This window comes from Myxocyprinus asiaticus, chromosome 1 (assembly GCF_019703515.2).
Source record: "Myxocyprinus asiaticus isolate MX2 ecotype Aquarium Trade chromosome 1, UBuf_Myxa_2, whole genome shotgun sequence".
NCBI lineage: Eukaryota > Metazoa > Chordata > Actinopteri > Cypriniformes > Catostomidae > Myxocyprinus > Myxocyprinus asiaticus.
Window position 1 is genome coordinate 13,115,104 of NC_059344.1, and position 23,003 is coordinate 13,138,106.

The window sequence follows — 23,003 nt, forward strand, 5'->3', positions numbered from 1 at the left end:
AGAGTTTGCCCCTCCACTCCCCTTGATCCTTCAACAAGGAAGCTAAGTGGAATATCCCCAGCCTCAAGTTAGCACTTTCTCATTAACATTGCCCCCTCTTCTGCTGGTGGTGGTCTCTTCGGGTCTTTCCCATGCTTATGTTCTGAATACCGAGCATCAAAATTACCCTTTGAGGTTCCACTAAAGGTCATCAGTCTCTGCATGTGTTGATCTCTGCTCGTCACATCTTCTTTTTTTTTTTTTTTTTTGCTTTTTTAAGCATAAACGACTTAGCTAGCAATGTTACATGAGCAAAAGCATGAATGCAAGTCCTCTCAGTGGCGGTTTGGTGTGGAATAGTGTAGTTGAGTCATAGAACATCTCAACTCACTTGAGTTAATTGGTAGGCTGCTAGTTTGGGGCACTGATATTATGTATATACTGTTATTGTACAAACTTGAGTTGTGATTTGTTTTAACCCAGAACTTCAATCTATTAAGCTAGGGCTGTCCTGCTACAGAATATAACCCAACTCTTATCGCTGTACAGTATATAACTTTTTTGACTTTTTAAAAGTTTATCTTGAAGAACTTTCCTTTTGAAAGGTAAGAAACAAAAACCTGCACTAATGCAGTCAGAGAAACACCATTGCAGTGGCACTTACAATACATTTTTGCCCTCACACGTAATCCCACCCCCACAAGTTCATGTATGTTGCATGAAGGACCGTAATGAGAGTTTCGAGAAAAAAAGGCCCCTTACATTTGTTTGTAAGCTTTTACAGTGAGAGCTGAATGGTTGAGTAGAAAAATGGTATACACATGGGCAACATCCTCCTTATCTCCTTCTCTTTTCAGTGATAGATAATTCTCAGTATTCGGAGAATTTTAAAATAGAGCCATCGTCATAATAAAACAAATTCTGTGCTGATTACTGTTCGTTGGATAAGGGGTTGTGAGTGTAATCACTTTTAGCATTAAATTTGTGTAATGAAAAGGATGTAGTCATTACCAATTAATGCCACGGCGGCTGTGAACAGAGTCTTTAGGATGCACAATTAATTCCAGTTGCCGCAGTGGCTCGGCACTGTGAAAATGGGGACCCTGATGATACCATTATTCTAATGACACTCTCTGAAGAGATGGGAAAGATGGTGAACTGAGATTGGTTCTGCAGTTTATCATCATAAATGGTGTATCAACCTGCAAGGCTCTAACGAACAGTTGGCTTTCTCATCTTTGAATGACTGACTAGCAATATCAGGTGCAAAGGACCAACAATAGGGCCCTCAGTCAAAATGTCTAGATGAACTGCTCTGTGTGGAGGCAGAAATTATTTTTTTGGTGGTCCTTGGGAAATTTATTTGCATGTACCATTGCTGGATTGATGCTAGCTATTTGTTTTGAACCAAATGACACCTATCATTCACTAAGATTTTTCTGATGAAGCGTGCATTTTCATATAGGCCTCTTTGTCTTTTTCCAGGACGATAATGAACTGCAATTTACGGATAATCCAGGCACGTGCATTTGCACAGAACCCTCACCTCCGCTACATGTAAGTAAAATGATTTCTAATGGCAGTAGTTCTCAAACAGTGGGTCACCACCCAAAAATTAGTTGCAAGTCTGTTCTGATAGGATCGAGGACAGCAGTGAAAAAAACAATGTTACATACAAATAATGACATGCATCTAACCATATACAGTAATTGTGCATAGTCCCATATCTTTTGTTGTTGACACCCTATCAAGACAGCACATCCTATCAAACTCTTGTGTTCTGACACAAATTAATTTGTCACTTGGTAATATGGCTAATATAAATACAATATTTAGCCCAGTGTTTGTTCCATGTGATGGTGAATAATTTTTTCTGTTGTTTACGCATTTACAAAATTGCAATTTTTCCTATTCCTCTTATGTCATGTTAATAATTTTGCATATTGTTGGGTCTTTGAAGTTCACTGGGTAATAATAATAATTTTCATGTTGAAATTTAAGGACATAAAAAATTTGGTACTTTGTTGGATTGCCACTTGATGCTCAATGTAAAATCGGGGCCCTGAAGCTAAACCAGTCAACAACCATTGTTCTATTGCAGATTCAAATGTTCTTTGATAGATAAAGGTGTAGCTCAACCAGAAATCGATCTGATATGATTTTAAATGCTCAACATGATTTAAACAAGTATGACCTTTTTTGTTCCTGTAACAGCAATCCTATCTTCTGACACTTACTGAATTTGCCATTTACCTCTGAAATGTAGGTGCCAGTTTAAGGCCACAGCTCCTGCTATTTTTCTTTTACTGTTGCTGTTATGAAACCTTTTTTTTTTTGGCCCTTTGCATAACTGATGGGTAGGGTTGCACAGACTCCTTGCCTAGTCAGTTAGCTCTGCCACTTGTCAATGCATTCAACCACTCATGCCTCATGCCATATGGTGTGTCATTTACATAAGACAGATAAAACTTTGATCCATGGGCTAGGTGACTACTTTTCTGGGCGACCTTGACGGTTATTAAAATTGCGTAGGTATGATTGGTCATGCTTTTTTGGCATTACTTGGAGAACGCAAAATGCTCACATTACTAAATTTTCACCTTTTATGCCTATAATCAACATACCTACCTATTGCTTTTGATGTTTGCAATAGCCTGTTTGGTTACTGGATCTCACAGCCAGGGAAATGTATACATTTTATAGAGAATACACTAATGGTCTCAATTACAGGCAAGCAAACAGGCTAATCACTCCATGAATGGATAAAAAAAATAAAAATAAAAATAAAAATCTTGCATTCACTTAAGGGACAAACAGAGCAGATGGACAAGCTAATTGTAGAGTCATTAAAATATGGTCAGGAACTCTGGTGACAAAGATGATGACTGCATATATCTTATTTAATTGTGGCTCTCAGAGGACTGAAATGGGTGGTTTTGAAGTTGTAATGGTCAAAGGACATAAATCTTATTCAGATGTAATTGACAACGATTTCATCTTCATTTAGGCCATGAGGAGTAAGTTGAATTAAGGGCAATTTTAGTATGTTCATTACTCTAGTTATTATCTTCTAGTCTAAGTAAAGAGTTGCACAACTGAACCCTTAATGCCTTGCATTAGGCCATTAGACAAAAAAAAACAAAACAAAAAAAACGTCATGGTTACTTTCATAACCTCCGTTCCCTGATGGAGGGAACGAGACATTGTGTCGATGTAGTGACACTACTAGGTGTCTCTCCCAAGGGGAAGACACCACGGAGACCACACCCTGCCCAGAGAAGGGGGGGGGGGGGTACTTCAAGTGGAAATACATCACATGGTCTTACCGAGTCTTGTCGGAAGTATGTCATGTGGAGAGTCGTATGGTAGGTCCTACCCAAGGGGGGAGGAGTTTCTACAAGCATGGCGACCGGAGCAGGGGGCCCTCTGCTCAATACATGATTTTACGAAAGATATAACAAATGGGGTTACCTATGGAGAACCACCGCATGCGGAGCACCTACCTCAGTACAGGGACTTACCAGCGCACTTACTGAGCCGGCAGCGAGTTTCTCCGCAAACTCGACTGCCACAGGGCTAAGGAGGAAGTCATCCAGGGATTACAGTATGTGAACACTACTGGGAGTCAAGAGCACAAGTCTTCCCCTCAAGGGAGGGGAAAGGCGCTATGTGCAAGTGGTACACCCAGCCAGCTGTCCCAGAACTTACCTGCTTGTGCCTGCAACTACACGGGACGAAACCGACTCAACCCGGAGATTGCAGAACCTCGCAAAGGTGTTGGGTGTTGCCCAGCCCGCTGCTCTGCAGATGTCTGCCAAAGATGCGCCACTGGCCAGGGCCCAGGAGGCCTCCACACTCCTGGTAGAGTGGGCTCGTAACCCCGCAGGGGGTGGCATGTCCTGAGCATTATATGCCATAGTGATGGCATCAATGACCCAGTGGGTGATTCTCTGTTTGGAGACAGTGCTTCCTTTCCGCTGTCTACCAAAGCAGACAAAGAGCTGCTCGGAGCTTCTAAAGCTCTGCGTGCGATCCAAAAAGATGCGTGAAGCTCACACTGGACACAGCAATGCCAAGGCTGGGTATGCTCCTCCTGGGGCAGCTCTTGCAGGTTCACCACCTGATCCCTAAAAGGGGTCGTGGGAACCTTGGGCACATAGCCCGGTCGGGGTCTCAGGATCACGTGAGAGTAACCCGGACCGAACTCCAGGCATGATTTGCTGACAGAGAACGCTTGCAGGTCCCCTACCCTCTTGATGGAAGTGAGCGCAGTCAGGTGGGCAGTCTTGAAAGAGAGTGCCTTATGCTCAGCTGACTCTAAGGGCTCAAAGGGAGCTCCCTGTAGACCCTGAAGGACTACAGAGAGGTCCCACAGGGGAATGAGGCGCAAACTAGAGGGGTTCAACCTCCTAGTGCCTCTCAGAAACCTGATGATCAAGTCATGCTTCCCCAAGTACTTACCATCTACTGCATCATAATGAGCCTAAATAGCGGCTACATACACCTTCAAGGTGGAGGGGGACAGCCGCCCCTCCAACCTCTCCTGCAGGAAGGAAAGCACTGATCTGACTGCGCATCTCTGGGGGTCTTCCCGTCGGGAAGAACACCACTTAGCGAACAGACGCCACTTCAAGGCATACAGGCGCCTCATAGAGGGAGCCCTAGCCTGAGTGATCGTGTCTTCCACCGCGGGCGGTAGGCCACTTAAGTCCTCCGCGTCCTGTCCAAGGGCCAGACGTGGAGATTCCAGAGGTCTGGTCGCGGGTGCCAGATGGTGCCCCGTCCCTGAGAAAGAAGGTCCTTCCTCAGGGGAATTCGCAAGGAGCGTGAGATCTGAGAACCATGTCTGGGTGGGCCAGTAGGATGACTTGGATGACTAGGATGGCTACTAGCATGACTTGCTCCCCGTCCTCCCTGACCTTGCACAGGGTCTGGCATACTTGCGTAGTCCAGGGGGCCAGCTGTGTGCCAACATGTCTATACCAAGAGGTGCCTCGGTCAGGGCGTACCAAAGCGGGCAGTGGGAGGTGAAAATTTAGTAATGTGAGCATTTTGCGTTCTCCCAGTAATGCCAAAAAAGCATGACCAATCATACCTACGCAATTTTAATAACCGTCAAGGTCGCCCAGAAAAGTAGTCACCTAGCCCATGGATCAAAGTTTTATCTGAATTTTTTGTTTTTTTGTTTTGATAACAGACATACAATATTCATAGGAAAAAATATTATGAAAGTTAATTCAAGGTTTAAATTAAGGACTTGTTAGAGTAGTCTACAGTAAGAATTCGACAATACGAGGCATTTAGAGTGCAACAGTTGGCCTCTGAAAGTTCATTTTCTACACTGAGAAACCCATTTTTATCATAACATATTTTAAGACTTTGAAGAAGTTAAGCAATTGTGTTTATGTAAGCTTATTTAGAGGCCATGCATTCTACTTAATGAAGCATATGTGTTGAATAGCTAAATTCCTGGTCAAGTATTACACTACCCACAAACCTTAAGCAAGATCGACCAATCACAGAAGGTGCTGCTAGCAAGGAAATAGGAATTGCGGCAAAAGAGCTAAACAGTGACCGCCCACTCCCATAAAGCATTGTGAATGACATAAGCCAGTCTTCCTACACCCTCAAACAGCTTATATAGTACATTAATATTTTGCAATAAACCTGTGTAGAGGTTCCAATAAAAGGAAGGAAGCGGGGTTGCAGTCCAGGTAAGATAACTTTTAATGGTTTTAGCTTGACAGCAGTACATGCACTTTTAGCTTCACAGCACAATACACTTCAGCTTCACTACTAAATTCACTTCAGCTTCACTACTGCAGGTTCCTTGTTTCCCGTCTCTCTCTCCTTCACTGGCGTTCTCGGCGGCCTTTTCGAGCCCATCTCCATCATCACTGTAATGAGACACAGGTGTTTCATATCATTAATCACCAGGTGATGGCCCTTACTGCTTCCTCTCTCCCCAGTGTCAGACACATGACCACGTCCCGCTCCACAACCTGAAATATATTGTATTTCATACTTACAGTCAGTGACTTACAGCAATGACATACAATGACTTGTATTGTTGTTGCTAATTCACTGTTGCATGCTTTATGGGATGAATAGTTAATTTACTTAGATGTCTTGTACCTTTGCAATTTTCATTTTTTTAAAATCATTTAAAAATTCAAATGCTATTATGTTGTAATTCCGCTTAAATCGGGCTGGTTTTGTTTTCAAGATTTATTTTTTAAAATGTCTATGGGGAAAATTAATAGGATGAAATTATATATATACCAACATAAAATGCATGACACAAATTTGAAATAAACTAATATTAGTTTATTTCAAATTCGTGTCATGCATTTTAGGCTGGTCTGATAGCATGCTCCATGATCTCAACAAAATTTCCATCACAATGAGTTCCCCAAAGAAAATTTGTTAATTCCTCACATTGACTTGAATGGACCTTTTGGTTTTTATGCGTCCTAAATGCCCTCTGTGGTTAATTAGGGAGTGCAGTCTGGGTGGCCAGACGTTGTGTCTCCACAGCCCACATATCAACAGGGGCCTAATAAATTTGAAGGACCCATTGTAGGGAAGGAGGTAAGGTCATATCCTCTTGGGAGGCCGGAGAATCTCTTCCTCATTAAGTGTTTCTCCCCTACGTGATTCTCCTTTCCAAAATGTCACTTTCTTCACTGAAGTCCCTTCACTGACATCTCATTTAATTAGAGGCCAAACATTATGTATTCATTTTAACACAACTTAAAGAGATTGGCAGAAGAATATTACAATCAAAATAGCGTTTCTGAAGGGCTGAGAGATTTAGAATTGTCATTAATCCAGTATAATAACATGCTGTTTTAGTGATTTTCATAGAATTGCATCAGACTGGCCCTAATTTTAAATGCATCATTCAGATGTTGTCCTATGATGGCAGTAGTAGATTGGTAACAGTCCTTCTATTCAAATATGGGTGTGTGCAGTAGACGTAGATTACTTTTATGCTGCCTTTTTGTCCTTTTTGGAGCTTCACAATTTTGGTACATAAATGGTATGTACCACCTTGTGTGGTCCTACAGAGTTAAAATATTATTCTAAAAATCTTTGTTTGTGTTCAGCTGAAGAAAGAAAGTCATACACAACTGGGATGGCCTGAGGGTGATAAAATTATATAGAATTTTAATTTTTGGGTGAAGTATTCCTTTAAGAATATGAGAGGCTGTGACAGCTTTCAAAACATCCCCACAAGTGTTTGTGGTGTGGTCAGAATAGAATGAGGATGCAAAGGCTGCTTACTTTAAAGTGTCTGTGTCCACTAACATGACATGCTCGGATTAATTGTTGCTTCTGCGACAGACTAAGGGGCAAATTCACTAAAAACATGTGGCACTTTTGCATTCCGTATTTCAGTGCAAAAACCTGTGCCTTATTCACTAATCACTCGCGCTTCAGTTTAACCAGATGCTTAATACACTAAATAGTACTGCGCCATGATTATATAATTTAAATCATTGTCATTGTTTTCAGCACAAACACGCTTGAATTATACTGTATGAAAATTAGGCTTATTACTGTATAGATTTTGCCTTATACTCAAAACTTTTTATTTTATTTAAAAGCTATGTTTTTTTTATATTATTATTTTAAAGCAACATTTGTGTACATTTTCTGTTGTTCGTGGCAGCAGTAATTCATCAAATTATTTATCATCTGCTGCATTCTTCCCAACCAAGCACTCAAAACTGAGTTTTTGTCCATTTACACTGTTACCACCGTTACTTTAGTGAATGGAGTGCTAAAACAAGGCAGGCAGCATGTGCAAATAAACCATGCTATCGTTAGGCACATTTCATTCGTAGTGAATTCCCGGCTAAATGTCACACCCTTTTTTTCTTTTTTTTTTAATCCCCTTTTCTCCCAATTTGGAATGCCCAATTCCCACTACTTAGTAGGTCCTCGTGGTGGCACGGTTACTCACCTCAATCCGGGTGGCAGAGGACAAGTCTCAGTTGCCTCCGCTTCTGAGACCATCAATCAACACTGCGGAGACTCACAGCATGTGGAGGCTCATGCTACTCTCCGCGATCCACGCACAACTTACCATGTGCCCCACTGAGAGCGAGAACCCCTGATTGCGACCACGAGGATGTGACTCTAACCTCCCTAGCAACCGGACCAATTTGGTTGCTTAGGAGACCTGGCAGGAGTCACTCAGCACACCCTGGATTTGAACTCGTGACTCCAGGGGTGGTAGTCAGCGTTAAACTCGCTGAGCTACCCAAGCCACACCCTTTTTGTTAACCTTTGAAGCTGGACACACTCTGTCATCCTCAGTGGCTTAAAACATTAAACAATTTCTAAAATTCTATTTTGTACAGTATGTAATTTGATTAGTATAACAACACTGGGACATTGCACTTTGTATCCCTTCACTTGGCAGTGTTTGTGGTGTTCCAGACCAGAGTATGTGAGCACTGAAAAGTGAAATGTTTTTTGAAAGTCGAGGTGTCTGTGTTTATTCTTGCTCTACTCTTTCTAGCACTCAAAGAGGTCTGCTCTCACCAGTGAGAAGGGAGTGGGAAATGACAAACCTGAAGTAAGGCTGGACTGAAGTGATTACAGAATGCTTTGAGCATAGGGGGTAAATTGCTGTTGCTCCACTCCAGACACATACTCTGTTCCAGCAGACTGATCTCAATGTGAATTCGGTGACAGTAGGTTGAAAGTTCTTGAGATAAACTCTGTGCTTACTGAAAATCAAACCACTGGCCCCAGTGGCTGAAGTGGGAAGTGTGTTTGACTGAATTAGCATGTGTGTGCTGCAGTTTAAAATGTCCACAAAGGGGCAGCAAAAGTGATTTGTAAAGTTGTTTTTAGTTTTAAATTATGTAAGACAATCAACAGTAAAGGTGTAAAAATGCACTGATGCATCGCTTCATCGATCTGACAAAGAAATTTGGATGCATCGATTACAGAATGTAAGGATCGATTATCATTAATGCTTAATGTTATACAGATAATGCCTCAGGCAACATTTTTGAAAATAATTATGAATCTTTCTAAAATAATCGAATTGGATCGAATCGAATTGTGACCAAATTTCAGATTTCATGTTGCATCGTAATCGTTAGGTAAATAATTGTTATCAAATCATTGTTAGTGCAAAATTTACACCCATAGTCAACAGGAATATATATTTTATTAACCATATGCCCTAACCCAAACCTCAACCCTAAACCCGAGCATCAGTGGAGTAAAAATGTAATCCCAGAGGAAAAATGGAACCTCTGAATTGTGCTCACCATCATTTTTGTGAACGTAATTACTTCCTGGTTTCAACACGGCAAGATAAACACACTTAAACTGATGCAAAAATGTCTGATGGGGGTGCCACTTGCTATTAATGGGGTCGATGTTAGAGTAGTAGAACATTGGATAGCAACATTGACTTCTCGCGTGATCATGTTGGTTCCAGACAGGCGCCCTGCAGAGACTGATGCTTTGGCTTCTTTTGGAACTATTTTTATTGGTGGATAAGAAGTATACAAACAAACTGCCAAATTTTGTTCAAAACTTAAGTTACAGTTCTTGATATTAATTATTTTTTATTGAACGGTTGTATAAAGGCATATCACAAAGAATTGAGTAAAACAGCACTCTTGCTCATGTGATATTGCTTATTTATTTTATTGGTTGGGGCTGTCAATCGATTAAAATTTTAAATTACATTACATTATAGAATTACATGATATGCCAATTAATTAATAGAATAAATTGCAATGAATCGCATATATATTGGCCTAAATATTTGCTGAGAAAGCCCCTCAAATAACATTGATTAAATAATTATAATTATAAATATTTAATTATAAATTGTTATATTTAAATAATTATAAATGTAATATACTGTATATTATAAATATACAAATTCTGATAAATAAAATGCAATACATTATCGTGGCAGATGAGTAAAGCATTTATAAGACAACACAAAAATTGCCTTTAGAAGGCAAATTATTGTTTATTTCTATGCTATTGATCATAAGCCTATCATTGGCCTACAGTCCACAACAAACCATTTTGCAACTGAATTTGTCAATCTGTCCAAGATAGATTTACATTAAGGTGTTTCCTAAGGACATGTCAATGTACACATGTCAGATGGATGCTTTTGGAGTGTCTCACTTTGGTTGCGTCGCGTGGTAAACACAGTGTTTTTACAGTAGGTTGCTGTGTCAAATTAAACATAGTTTGAAATGTAGAAAAACACATTTTGAGACCCCCTCCATTCGGAATTGCTCTCAGTCAAGCTGTTTTTGAATGTTTTTGAACTTCTCATCCTGTGCTGTTGCTAGTGTCAAGCAAGCCTGAGTGTGGTTTATTGTCTGTATAGCTGCTAGTTGCCTCTACAGCTAGAGTTTTGCTTACTGCCCCCTGCTGAAATCAGGTGCTACTTCAAGCTTGAATTGCTCCTCCGTAGGAATCTTCCTTTTTACGGTCCGGGGACATGATTAATTGTGTTCATTTTTGAATGTGTTATTTTTTCTATAATTAATCAAACTGAATTAAATGTGTCTCCTTTTCCCCTAGCTCTTATGCTAAAATATGCGGAAGCCAAATAAGGCTTACAGCGAGCCGCAAAAATGTCTATATGCCAGATATATGATGCAGAAATCAAACATATATGTCTCATTAGGTGGTTTCCATCCAACTATTTTTATGCACATTTTGAAATTTCACGAAAGAAATCCTGTATGGAAATGCTTGATATGCAAATAAACTTTCTAAATTCGCTTAAAATGTAATGCGCTAGGAGGAGGTGGATTTTCTAGAGTTTTGCATTAGTCAATTCTTTGAACATAGCGCTTGTCTTTCAGAAGTGTTTAACCCACAGCTAGTCAATAAAGTGGGTCCTCACAATCTGCCAGAACAAATTTGAGAGTGAGGGCTCCCAGGAATGCGGAGACTGGCAGTGTGTGGGCATCGCAGCTATTTCAGCCCACATTATATCAGATATTACACTTATTCTGCGGTGTCTCGTGGATGCATTTAATAAAATGAGATTCTTGCTCCAATCTGGCAAATAAAACTGTCCCCAAAGCAGGGAGAGGTCATTCAGCTGCTCCATCATGACGAGGCGGCTCATTCATGATAATGCACATTACATAGTGGATGGAAACGCGCAACAATTTGTATGTTCTAAAGTCGAATTTTAGAAATGTGCTTAAAAAATGCAAAACATTTTGGATGGAAACCCAGCAACTGTTGTCTCTGCAGGGTGACACTAATGTAGTTTTTTCCCCAAGTTTTTTCTTATAAATAAGATTAGGCCATATTGATCGATCACAGCTCACACACATTGCTCACTCAGCAGCATGGCTTTTGGCAGTCTGTGTACACAGGTAAAGACAGCCTCTCCAAGCCTCTGTCACTTACTCCAGTCCGAAGCGTTTTATCAGAGCTGTGAGCACGAGCCCATCACTGTCTGCTCAAACTCTGGGGGATTGAGGGAAGATGTCTTCCATTCACACCCTGTCCACTCACTGTTGGTGTCATTGTTTTTGCCTGCTTCTTCTACAAAAGCTAATAGTCGATTCTGTAGCACAGAAAAAGATATGCTTCATTCAAGACTATTGTGTTTAACAATAAAGAAAGAAACTTTGATTTTGCACTAAGCACAGTTTGGTCTCAGTTGGGCATCCTGTTTAACATAATTGCAGAAACAATTTGCACAGTGACACAGTGACACTCACAGTGACATTTATCCAAGTTTTTTTTTTTTTTTTTTTTTTTTTTTTTGTAGTTAACATTTTTTATTGATTCTTACAATAAATAAAGAAAAGCAAAAACATATATACATAGAATAAACATTTAAACCCCACAACCACCCCTCCCCCTCCCAATCCCCAACCCCACCCTGACCCCCAACAAACATCCCTGTGGTCACACATGAGTATATACATAAAAAAAGCAAACAATCACACACACACACACACACACACACACACAAATAAAAAAAATAAAATAAAAAAAATGACACCTCCTCAAAAGCCACACCCTCCCCATTTCTGTGCACCACTCCCGAAATGGGGGCGCTCCAGCTGACCTCCAACCCCTCAAAATAATCTGCCTGGTGATCATCACACTGGTCAGAGCCCAACTCTCTAAGTGTCTACACATGTCCCACATCGATGACTGCCCCATTGCCCAAAACACAGAGTCTGGGGCAAAACGAAACCTGAGTGCCCAACACGTCACACACAAAACTCTGAACCTTCAACCAGAATTCCTGGACCTCAACACGCCACCAAAAAAAATGGGCCATGTCTCCATCCTCCGATTGGCATCACCAGCAGGTGGGTGTGCCTTTAAGACCAAGCCTATACAATCTAGAGGGGGTCCAATAAAATCTATGTAAAATCTTGAATTGCATAAGGGGCACCCTTGCATCTCTAGATGCAGACTTGATGCTTTTCCTAGCCCACACTGCCTCCTTCAATACCAAGTTGAAATCTTTCTCCCATAATCTCTTGATAGAAGTTAAAGCTCCATCCCCCACACTCTAAATTAGCAGGGAGTAATACACTGATGCCTCATGACCTTTTCCAAAAGCATCTGCTGCTTTAGGGGGGTGTATGCTACTGCCAAATATAGTACAGAGCAGGTGGCGCAGCTGTAAATACCTATATAACTGAGATCTGGGAATCCCAAAATGTTTAATCAAATTTTCAAAAGATCTTAACACTCCACTCTCATAAAGGTCACTTACCGAGCATATTAACCTCCCTCACAATCCACTCTGACCAGCAGAAAGGGGACTTATTAATACATAATTTTGGGTTCTGCCATATGTTCGAGGCAACATTTAAATAAATGTCAGAGTTAAACACTCTGGACACTTCTGTCCATACCGAGTGCAAATGCGAGATGTAACTTGACTGTGTAACTTAATTTCTCTGATTAGTTTAATAGAAAGGCTTTTCAATTGAGAAATAGGGGCAAGAACTTCCTGTTCAATACAAAACCAGGGAGGGGCTCTCTCAGGTGGAAGCGACCAATGAGCCAAATGTCTGAGACCGAATGCATAATAATAAAACAAAATCTCGGGTAGACTTAGCTCAATTATGTCAATCGGCTTAGGTAATTTATTGAAATGTAATCTGGGATGCTTACCATTCCAAAAGAAGGACTTCGCTATGCTCTCAAATTGCTTGAAATAAGAGAGGGGAACATCTACAGGGAGATATTGTAGCAGGTATTTAAATTTTGGAATACAATTCATTTTAATAACATTAACCTTCCCAATCATAGATAAATGTAATGAAGCCCACCTGCCCACATCTCTCAAAAACCTTCTTATTAAGGGGTCAAAATTAACTCTAACTAAATCAGACAAATTTGCTGGGAATAAAATGTCCAAATACTTAATTCCCTGTTGGGGCACTGGGAGGCGCCCAGCTGAAAAGCCGTTACTGGGCTGTATGCTGTCAGAGCCAATGCTTCGGATTTAGACCAATTGACTCTGTATCCCGAGAACTTAGAAAAGGAATTAATAATTCTATGGAGGAAAGGCATAGATCTAATGGGGTCAGAGATGAAATAAAATATCAGCAGCATAAAGCAAAAGCTTATGCGCCACACCTCCTGCCACCACCGCTGGAAAATCATCTTCCCTTCTTATCGCGGCTGCTAATGGTTCCAGGGCAAGACAGAACAATAATGGGGACAGAGGGCAACCCTGCTGGGTGAACCTATCCAGAGTAAAATAATCTGAAATGAATCAATTTATTTGTACTGCCGCTACCGGGTGTCTATAAAGTAACTTAACCCATATATTTCCAAAATCTTAAAAAGATAATCACATTCTACCATATCAAATGCTTTTTCAGTGTCAAGTGAGATGGAATTAACCAGAGTCTGATCATTTGCCACTGGCCACATGATATTGATGAAACACCAAATGTTATCAGAAGAGCTGCGGCCCCGAATAAACCTCACCTGATCTGTATGTATAAGAGATGTCATAACTTTACTTAATCGGTTAGCCAGAATTTCTGGCAATATTTTTACATCTAGCTGGATCAGGGAAATTGGACGGTAACTCTTACACTCGCTTGGATCTTTGTCCTTTTTAAAAATCAGACTGATCCGGGCTTGTGTCATGGTTGGCGGAAGCTTTCCATTCTTTAATGATTCCGTATAAACTTCTAACAAAAGTGGAGCCAGTTCTGTAGCATAATATCTAAAAATTCAGTGGCAAAACCATCTGGCCCTGGAGCCTTGCCTGTAGGCAAGGCCTTAATTACCTCGCCAGCTCCTCTAAGGTTATCTTAGAATCAAGAGAATTTTTTTGCTCATTCGTCAATTTAGGGAGTTCTAATGGTTCTTCATCAGTAGACAAAGATGTGGAACTATAGAGATCAAGATAGAATTCTTTAAAATCATTATTAATATCAATGGCTGAGGTAAATATTTCACCACCAGCAGATTTCACTGAGGGAATGGCTTTGTCCCCCGACTCAAAATATGACTGTCTTGCCCTGAATAGCCAAAACTCCACCTCCCGCGACAAAATAGTATTATATCTGTATTTCAATTGGGTCAATTCTGTGAGGCCATCAGACAACATTCAGCACTTCAGCTCTGCCTCTGCACTTTTAATATTCCCTTCCAACTCCACAAGTTCCCGTGCTTTGGATGTTTTGATGAATGAGGCATACTGTATGATCTGACCCCTAAGAACTGCCTTAAGTGTCTCCATATAGACATTGATTTCAGCCTTTAGCATTTGTTGGAATTCAGGATTTTGCAAAAGGGGTGCATTAAAGCGCCAACTATAGGATTTCTTTTTTTCTGTATGTGGCAACACCTCTAAACCCACCAGGGCATGATCTGAGACTAAAATGTTTCAAATTGAACAATCAACAACAGAAGAAATGGGGGACTTAGATATATATATATATATATATATATATATATATATATATATATATATATATATATATATATATATATATATATAAATCTATTCTAGATTAAATCTTATGGACTGATGAAAAAAAATATAGTCCCTACCAGATTGGTTCAAAATTCTCCAAATATCTGTAAGATTTTTCACATCCTGTGAAGCATCAATGTTTCTCTAGGAGGCTTACACACTTTGGCTTCACTATGACCAAGGACTGAGTCCATCAAAAGATTAAAGTCTCCTCCCAATATTATATCATGAGGGGTGCCAGTGGCTTGCAACATCCCTTCAAGATCTATAAAAAAGCCCTGATCATCAGCGTTAGGTGTGTAAATATTAGCCAAAATCAACCTTTGCCCAGAATTTCTGCTAAAACAGTAATGACTCTTCCTAATTTATCTTTAATCTGTTTGAAACATTTGAATTGTATATGTTTACTTATCAATGTAATGACTTCCCTGCTCTTACTTGAGCCAGCACTAACGAAAACATGCCCACCCCATATCTTCAAAAATGTTTCAGGTTCCTGTGGGGAAAGATGCGTTTCTTGAAGAAACACTATATCATATTTCTTACGTTAAAGAAAAGTAATAACCTTCCTTCTATTTATGGGGTGCCCCAACCCATTCACATTCCACGTGGAGAGAGACAATCCACTCATATTAACATTTGACATTTTGACATTAGAAAAAATAGATTGTGTGTCAAAAACAAAATTATAAAGACCACATCCCAACATTAGAGCAACAAACAAACCCCGAACCTCCCCCAGAACAAAAAAAGAAAAACAGAATAAAGAAAAATGAGCACATTAACCCCGTGCACGACAGCGCCAACTGGCGTCCATCCCTCTAAACTCAAATAGTCCATGTACGCCTACGAGAGCCTCCGCGACACTTTTGCCATTGGATTGCTCAAGTCCGGTGTTTCTATAAAAATTTTGTGAGAAAGAATTACACAACAGAAAAGAATCTATAAAACAAACTCCAGCCAATATGAGGCATAAGCACAAAGAGCATGTAGATTCATCCACATAACTGTCCTGAAGGTGTGTTCCTCCTCAATACAAGCTCTAGCCGCTTGGCGGAACCAGCACAAAAAAAAAAAAAAGAAAAAAAAAAGGCTGTTCAGATTCCTCGGGCAGTCAAATTAATGTTCAGTGAGCCGGACCATTCGGCTGTTACATGAGTGTAACACATGCCCTAATCACTCTAATGATTTGCAAGAAATATTCCACAAAACAAACTCCATCCAATAGGAGGCATAAGCACAAAGAACTTGCAGATTCATCCACATAACTGTCCCGAAGGAGTGTTATTCCACAAAACAAACTCCAGCTGCAAGGCGGAACCAGCACAAAAAGAAACAAAAAAGGCGTTCAGTTTCCGCGGACAGTCAAGTGAATGTTCAGTGTGTCAGGCCCACTCGGCTGTTAGACGAGAGCAACAAATGCACTAATCACTCCAATGTTTGCAAGAAATATTCCACTAAACAAACTCCATCCAATAGGAGGCATAAGCACAAAAAATGTGCAGATACATCCACAAACTGTCCCGAAGGAGTGTTATTCCACAAAACAAACTCCAGCCGCTAGGCGGAACCAACACAAAAAGAAACAAAGAAGGTGCTCAGTTTCCTCGGACGGTCAAGTAAATGTTCAGTGAATAAGGTCCACTCGGCTGCATCGAGAGCATCACACAATGACTTACTCATTCCATTGACTTTATGAAGGACATCGCTTGCTGTGGGCATGTAAATATTTTGCGGGTCTAGGAATTTCACCATATCTCGGCCTTCTTTGTTCTCAGTAATTCCAACAATTTGGATGTTGTTTTGCCGGTTACGACTCTCAAGGTCTTCCAACTTTTCTCAAACACACAGCAGCTAATTTCCTCTCCAATGACTCCAGATAATCGAGCCGTTTCTTGATGTCCCCAACTCTTGTAACCAACTCAGAGAACTTCGTCTCCATGGCAGTAATCGACTGACATATTACAGCAAGATCCTCCAAGTCAGCAACGACCTTCGCCAGCATTTCCGACATGAGTCTCTCCCACCACATCGTCCAAACTGAGTCCCCGGTCTACGGCCCTGTCAGGGGTATCAGCTTGAGCACATAGTGTCTTTTAATGTCTCCAGAGCCCAAGGATTTTGAATTCTTTGGCATATTGTCTTCATAGAACAGTTATGGAACAGGGTGTATTGAATCTCACCAGTTTATGACACAAAAAGTATTAAAAACTAGCAAAGTGCGCAGAGCTCGCCATTCACACGTCCCCTTCGCATCCTCGCATGGTGCCACGCGACTCTCCAAGTTGTTGTTTTTTAGATGTTTCAGGGAGTGAACTAAGTTGTTTACTGGTTCCACATGAATCAAACTTGCCAACTGTAACGCAACTTAAAAACAGAGATGCAGTTAAAACATCTATCTTAACACTCTAATACTCACGAGACAAGGAAGGAGAACAGAACTAGTCTAGTGATACATCTTTAGGAAGCTCAATGGCCAAATAAAAAGTGCATTAAAATCATCACAAATTTTATTTTATTTTATTTTATTTTTTTTACTTTTTTTACATTCACAGCAAAGCGAGCATTGCAAATATATTGTGAATATTTTATATATTGCTCAACTTGCCACTGAATTAAACTGCTCACTCATCACTTCAATCTACAAACCCCTCCCTCCAAAAACATATATACATTTTGATCTTTATTTCTCAGTTGTGTTAGTTCTCAGTGTTAATTATATATTTTATGACATAAAGTTCTTTTTTCTTTTTTTAAATGTTACAATATCTTTTAATGGATGCTTGAACTAAACCTGTAAGGACAGGGCAGTTATTTGGAGCATGCAGTATTGTAAGGTGCAGGTTTAATGCGAAGCGTTATGTTCACGCTGTGCTTGTATTTGCTCATCTGACTGTTCTAATTAAAACCCATGGAGGCCTAATAGGCCTCTTGGATACCCCTGTCAGGTAATGCCTCCAGACAGTAGGACAATGACATTGTCAAGTCTCAAAGTTTTCTCATGTGTGCCACATTGGTCAGCTTGGCTGAGATTGACACCAATAAGTACAACAGGAAATTTTTTGGGCAGTGTGCTTTCATTTCATACCGCAGCACTATTCAAAGCATCCTTTATATGTTTAAGCAATAAGCCATGAGAGACTGCGTGTTGCATTGATTTGACCACAGTTAAGGACATTTAAGAACACTGCGCACAACTGGAAGCACAATATGATAAAATGTATCAATCATCCAATCAGAATTTAGTATCCGAACCATATCTTTTATAAATATTCTGTACACTTTAGAGTGTTATGTAAGGGATTATGTACAGGTGTATTTTGCGATAATGACTGGCTGACTCTGTATTATCTTGCTAATTACATGGCTGACTATTACAAAAATGAATAAATTGACATGTATTAATGATTTGAGTCAAAATTATTTTATTAGGTGAGAAAAAACTATGGAGAGACGGCTATTAAACAGTTTAACGGTCATTTTATCCTCAAGAAACACTGTGTTAACAATTCTTATCCCTTACTTTTTGTTGATCTTTTGAATGTTGTATTTCCAATAAAGCAAGGAAAACAAAACCTCCAGAGGATAGGCCAGATCAAGGCAGCCCGCTGACTGAGTTTAGTAGGGGCGTGCAGGTTTGCTCCAAACACAGCAACCCTCCGCCAGTTTATGTTGCCATCTGCCCCTGTCTCTCAACTCATCAGAGCAGCTGAAGGTGGCGGGCCCAGGTGCCAGGGCATGGCAGCTCTGTGGATGACAGCTTTGAGCTGCTGAGCTGCCGGCATTCTGCCAAGCCTGGGCGCAGTGACAGTTCGGCATTCATTAGTGCCCCTCACACCTCTGTCGTTCACAAGACCCTCTAATATCTGGCCTGACAAGCTTTGCCCTTATGATCAGTGCATTTAAAGGGACAAAATAGGGCTGGACAGTATGATGTATGTATAATGCAACAGTACAAATATATAAACCGGTAGAGATTTTGCGATAGTGTTTACACCACAGTAGATGGGTTAGCGTGGCTTTAAATTGGTAGGACTACTTAATGTTATTTATATGGATTAATGTAAGAATACAGTGCGGGACATGTTTAAAAAAAAGTCAAGATGGAGAATAACTTGTTATTAAGTAGTGTTATAACGCAAAGAAGAGTTTAGTTGTTTACAGTTGCTTACGTTAACCACAACGTCACAACTTGCATTAACCCTTTCATGAGTAGGGTCTAAATGCCCTAAATGCCCCACAGAGTGAGTTATTTACATGCATAAAACATTATGCATGTAAATAAATATGTGACGCTACGCTGCTGGGCACTTAACTGGCTGTCACAAATATGTGATGCTATGTATAGAATGTGGTTATTTATTACCATTTTTCTGTTAATTGAATTTAGCTATATCGTGATACACACACACACGCACACCCACACACACACACACACACACACACACACATATATATATATATATATATATATATATATATATATATATATATATATATATATATATAAAATTTTATTTTTTATATATATATATATTGTTTTTTTTTTCAAGTCAAAAATATTTTTTAACATCAACAAATCAACTACAACAACAAAATTCTATTTAACAACCTGAAAACATTAGGTTTCCCCAACAAAACACATTTTTTAAGGGATATGTAGAAATTGCTCCTTAATGGAATAGTTCAAGTCAAGTAATTTTTATTTGTATAGTGCTTTTCACAACACACATCATTTCAAAGCAGCTTTACAGAAAATCATGCTTTAACAGAAAATGAAACTGTAATATCTATAAAGTCTTAGAGTCTTCATAGTGTAGTTTGATTAAATATGATTGCAAATTGTGTATAAAAATAAATAATAAATAATTATATATTAATTGTATTTAGAACCACAAGCCGAAGTGGCAAGGAACATAAAACTCGATAAGATGTTGGTTGATGGAGAAAAATAACCTTGGGTGAAACCAGGCTCACTGTGGGGGCCAGTTCCCCTCTGGCTAAACAGCATGAATTTAAAACTAATATTATAATAATTATAATAATTTTCTTTATTTATCACACATTATACATTTGCACATATACAGTGAAATTCTTCTTTTTCACATATCCCAGCTAGGCTGGGGTCAGAGTGCAGGGTCAGCCATGATACGGCGCCCCTGGAGCAGATAGGGTCAAGGGCCTTGCTCAAGGGCCCAACAGTGGCATCTTGGTGGTGCTGGGGCTTGAACCCCTGACCTTCTGATCAGTAACCCAGAGCCTTAACCGCTGAGCTACCACTGCCCCCTATTAGTTATTTATGTGCAGTGCAAGTCATGGTTTAAAATTAGTAAACTAAGTAAGTGTTAAGGGACAGTGTTTAAACAAAGATTTGAACTATAAGATTAATGACTAATGTCTTTAAAATTCATTCTGGATTAACTGCAGAGGTTCATATAGATGCATTGTCCTTTGTTAGTTGGTTGATTAAGTCTTTTGTTGGCAATTAATTGATAGTCTGTTTATTCTATTTTAAAAGTGTAGTCCATAATTAGACCAAGGTGATGCAGGCAGGATCAGTGACGTGCATCACAGTTCAACCGGCAGGTCATTTCGGTGAGGTCTATCCTAAATCCAAGGTTCAGGCAGTGGCATATGAATTATCCCATGTCTTACGGTTGGAGGTGGCATCAGTTCATCCTCTGAAGTCCATCGTAATAGACTGAAGTGATGTGTGGCTGGCACCAACTGCATTTAGTCATCATCACTCAGTGACACGTAGCAGTGGAGTCTGACACCAAGCAGGAATGGAGGTGGATCTGGCCGGATCTGGTAACCTCAGGATATGAATCCCAAGGTTGAGACACGGAAACAAATAGAATAATAATAGTGTAGATGCCATTCAATTTATTGCAGAGTTATAGATTATGATAAATGTTTCTGGTTCCTTCAGACCTAACTAATGCAGCCTAATTGTGAGTTAATGGATAAATTAGGTGTATGCCTTGCTAAATAGATGAGTCTTTCATCTAGACTTAAACTGAGAGAGTGTGTCTGCGTCCCGAACAGTGTTAGGGAGACTATTCCATAGTTTAGGAGCCAAACAGGAAAAGGATCTACCTCATTTTGTGGACTTTGATATTCTAGGAACTATTAACAGGCCAGAATTATATATATAGCGTGGTAGAAGGTCTTTTAAGGACTGCGGAGCTAGACCATTCAAAGATTTGTACGTAGTTAACAGAATTTTAAATTAATGGGAAATTTAACAGGTTCACCCAAAAATGAAAATGTTCTCATCATTTACTCACCCTCATGCCATCCCAGATGTGTATTTCTTTCATTTGTCTGCTGAACACAAACAAAGAATAATATTTAAGCACTGTAGGTCCATTTAATGTAAGTTAATTGGTACCAAAAGTTTGAAGCTCCAAAAGCACATAAAAGCAACATAAAAGTAATCCATACTCAAGTGGTTAAATCCATGTCTTCAGAAGCGATATGATAAATCTGGGTGAGAAACAGATCAATATTTAAGTTTGTAAATCTCCACTTTCACTTTCACAATCTTTCACAATTTTTTTTTTTTTGCGATTCACAGTCTTCATGCATATCGCCACCTACTTAGTAGAGAGTAGAATTCGTAGTAAAAAATGACTTAAATATTGATCTGTTTTTCTCAAACACCTATCATATCACTTCTGAAGATATAGATTTAACACTAGTCTTTTGAATTACTTATATGCTGCCTTTATGTGGATTTTTAAGCTTCAAAATTCTGGCAACCATTCACTTCAGCTGAAATATTCTTCTAAAAATCTTCATTTGTGTTCTGCAATAGAAAGAAAGTCATACACATCTGGGACGGCATGAGGATGAGTAAATGATGAGAGTATTTTCATTTTTGCGTGAACTATCCCATGAAGGCAACAGTTGCATCGATTATCTGTTTTTACAGTGTATACAAAGATAAGTGCTATAGGATTACTCATGCTATGTTACGATTTAGGTTATACCGAGGACCCCAACAATGCTTTTTCACATTTAAGACAATGCTTCTGCCACTGGTGACAGCTGATGAGACTCTGAGCGGATTTGTGACTGTAATAAGGGAGCTATTGAAGGAGACAGCAGAGAGGCAGTTTCACCTGCTGTGTGCAGAGACCACCCAGAAGAACAGAACACAGAGGAGAAGCTCTATTTGCTCTAGCTGTAGTAGCAGCAGCAGATCTTTCATGTCCCAAGTGTTTTTCTTCCCTTTCCTCTTTTTTTCCACCTGAGTTTATATTCCCTTTCTTTTCAAGCCTCCCCTGTCAGGATTATGCCTGAAAGCATGATCTCATGAATCCATCTCCTCTACTCACTGTGCAGTCATTGAAAACTAGCATCATAAGAACCAGAGGTCTGTACCATGAAGCCAGTTTCGGTGGCTAACCAGGTAAGTTTTAGTTTAGTTTGCCTCAACCCCAGGTTTTAGGTACCATGAACGTTGGTCGGATTTTAGCGGTGTTCATCGCCATAGCAACTTATGCTACATGGCTAGCCCGCTCCGTAGCAAGTTTTGTTCTGGATTACAGATGCTGAACCAATCAGCTGTGAGTAAAATGACAACTCTGACGCAGTCAAGTCACTCCCCCGTGTCTTAAAACACACTTCTTAGAAATCTTAGAAATCAACAAAATCGACTCTTCATGATAAATTATTTATTTGAGAATCTAAATGTAGATTTTCAGCAGATAGAGTATTTTATTTAAAATGTAATTGCTTTTCATTTACCCTCTTTAGCATAAACTTTCTTTGAAAATATAAACATAATATATTAGGCTATCTATAAAACAGCCAGTAAGATGGATTAGTATGATACCTGCAAAATATAATAGTTTTTAAAATATTAAATGCTCAAGATTGCTTTGGAAAGGGGTGAATGCCACCCAAACCCCTTCTTTCTTTCATGGACTCGAGATGAACACACAGTATTTTACTTGAAGTTATAATAATATAAGCAATAAGCAATATAAGAAGTACACAAATTACGTCTTTTATAAAAAGAACAAAT

At 39.6% G+C, this 23,003-nt stretch overlaps 1 protein-coding gene across 1 annotated transcript in view; it reads left to right on the forward strand.

Moving 5' to 3' along the window:
- Positions 1-23,003, forward strand: part of LOC127444804 (NT-3 growth factor receptor-like) — a 214,359-nt gene that overhangs the window by 47,730 nt on the left and 143,626 nt on the right. The window contains exon 3 of the mRNA XM_051704347.1: positions 1,465-1,536. Within this exon, the coding sequence (XP_051560307.1) occupies positions 1,465-1,536 (72 nt within the window). The remainder of the gene's footprint in view (positions 1-1,464; positions 1,537-23,003) is intronic.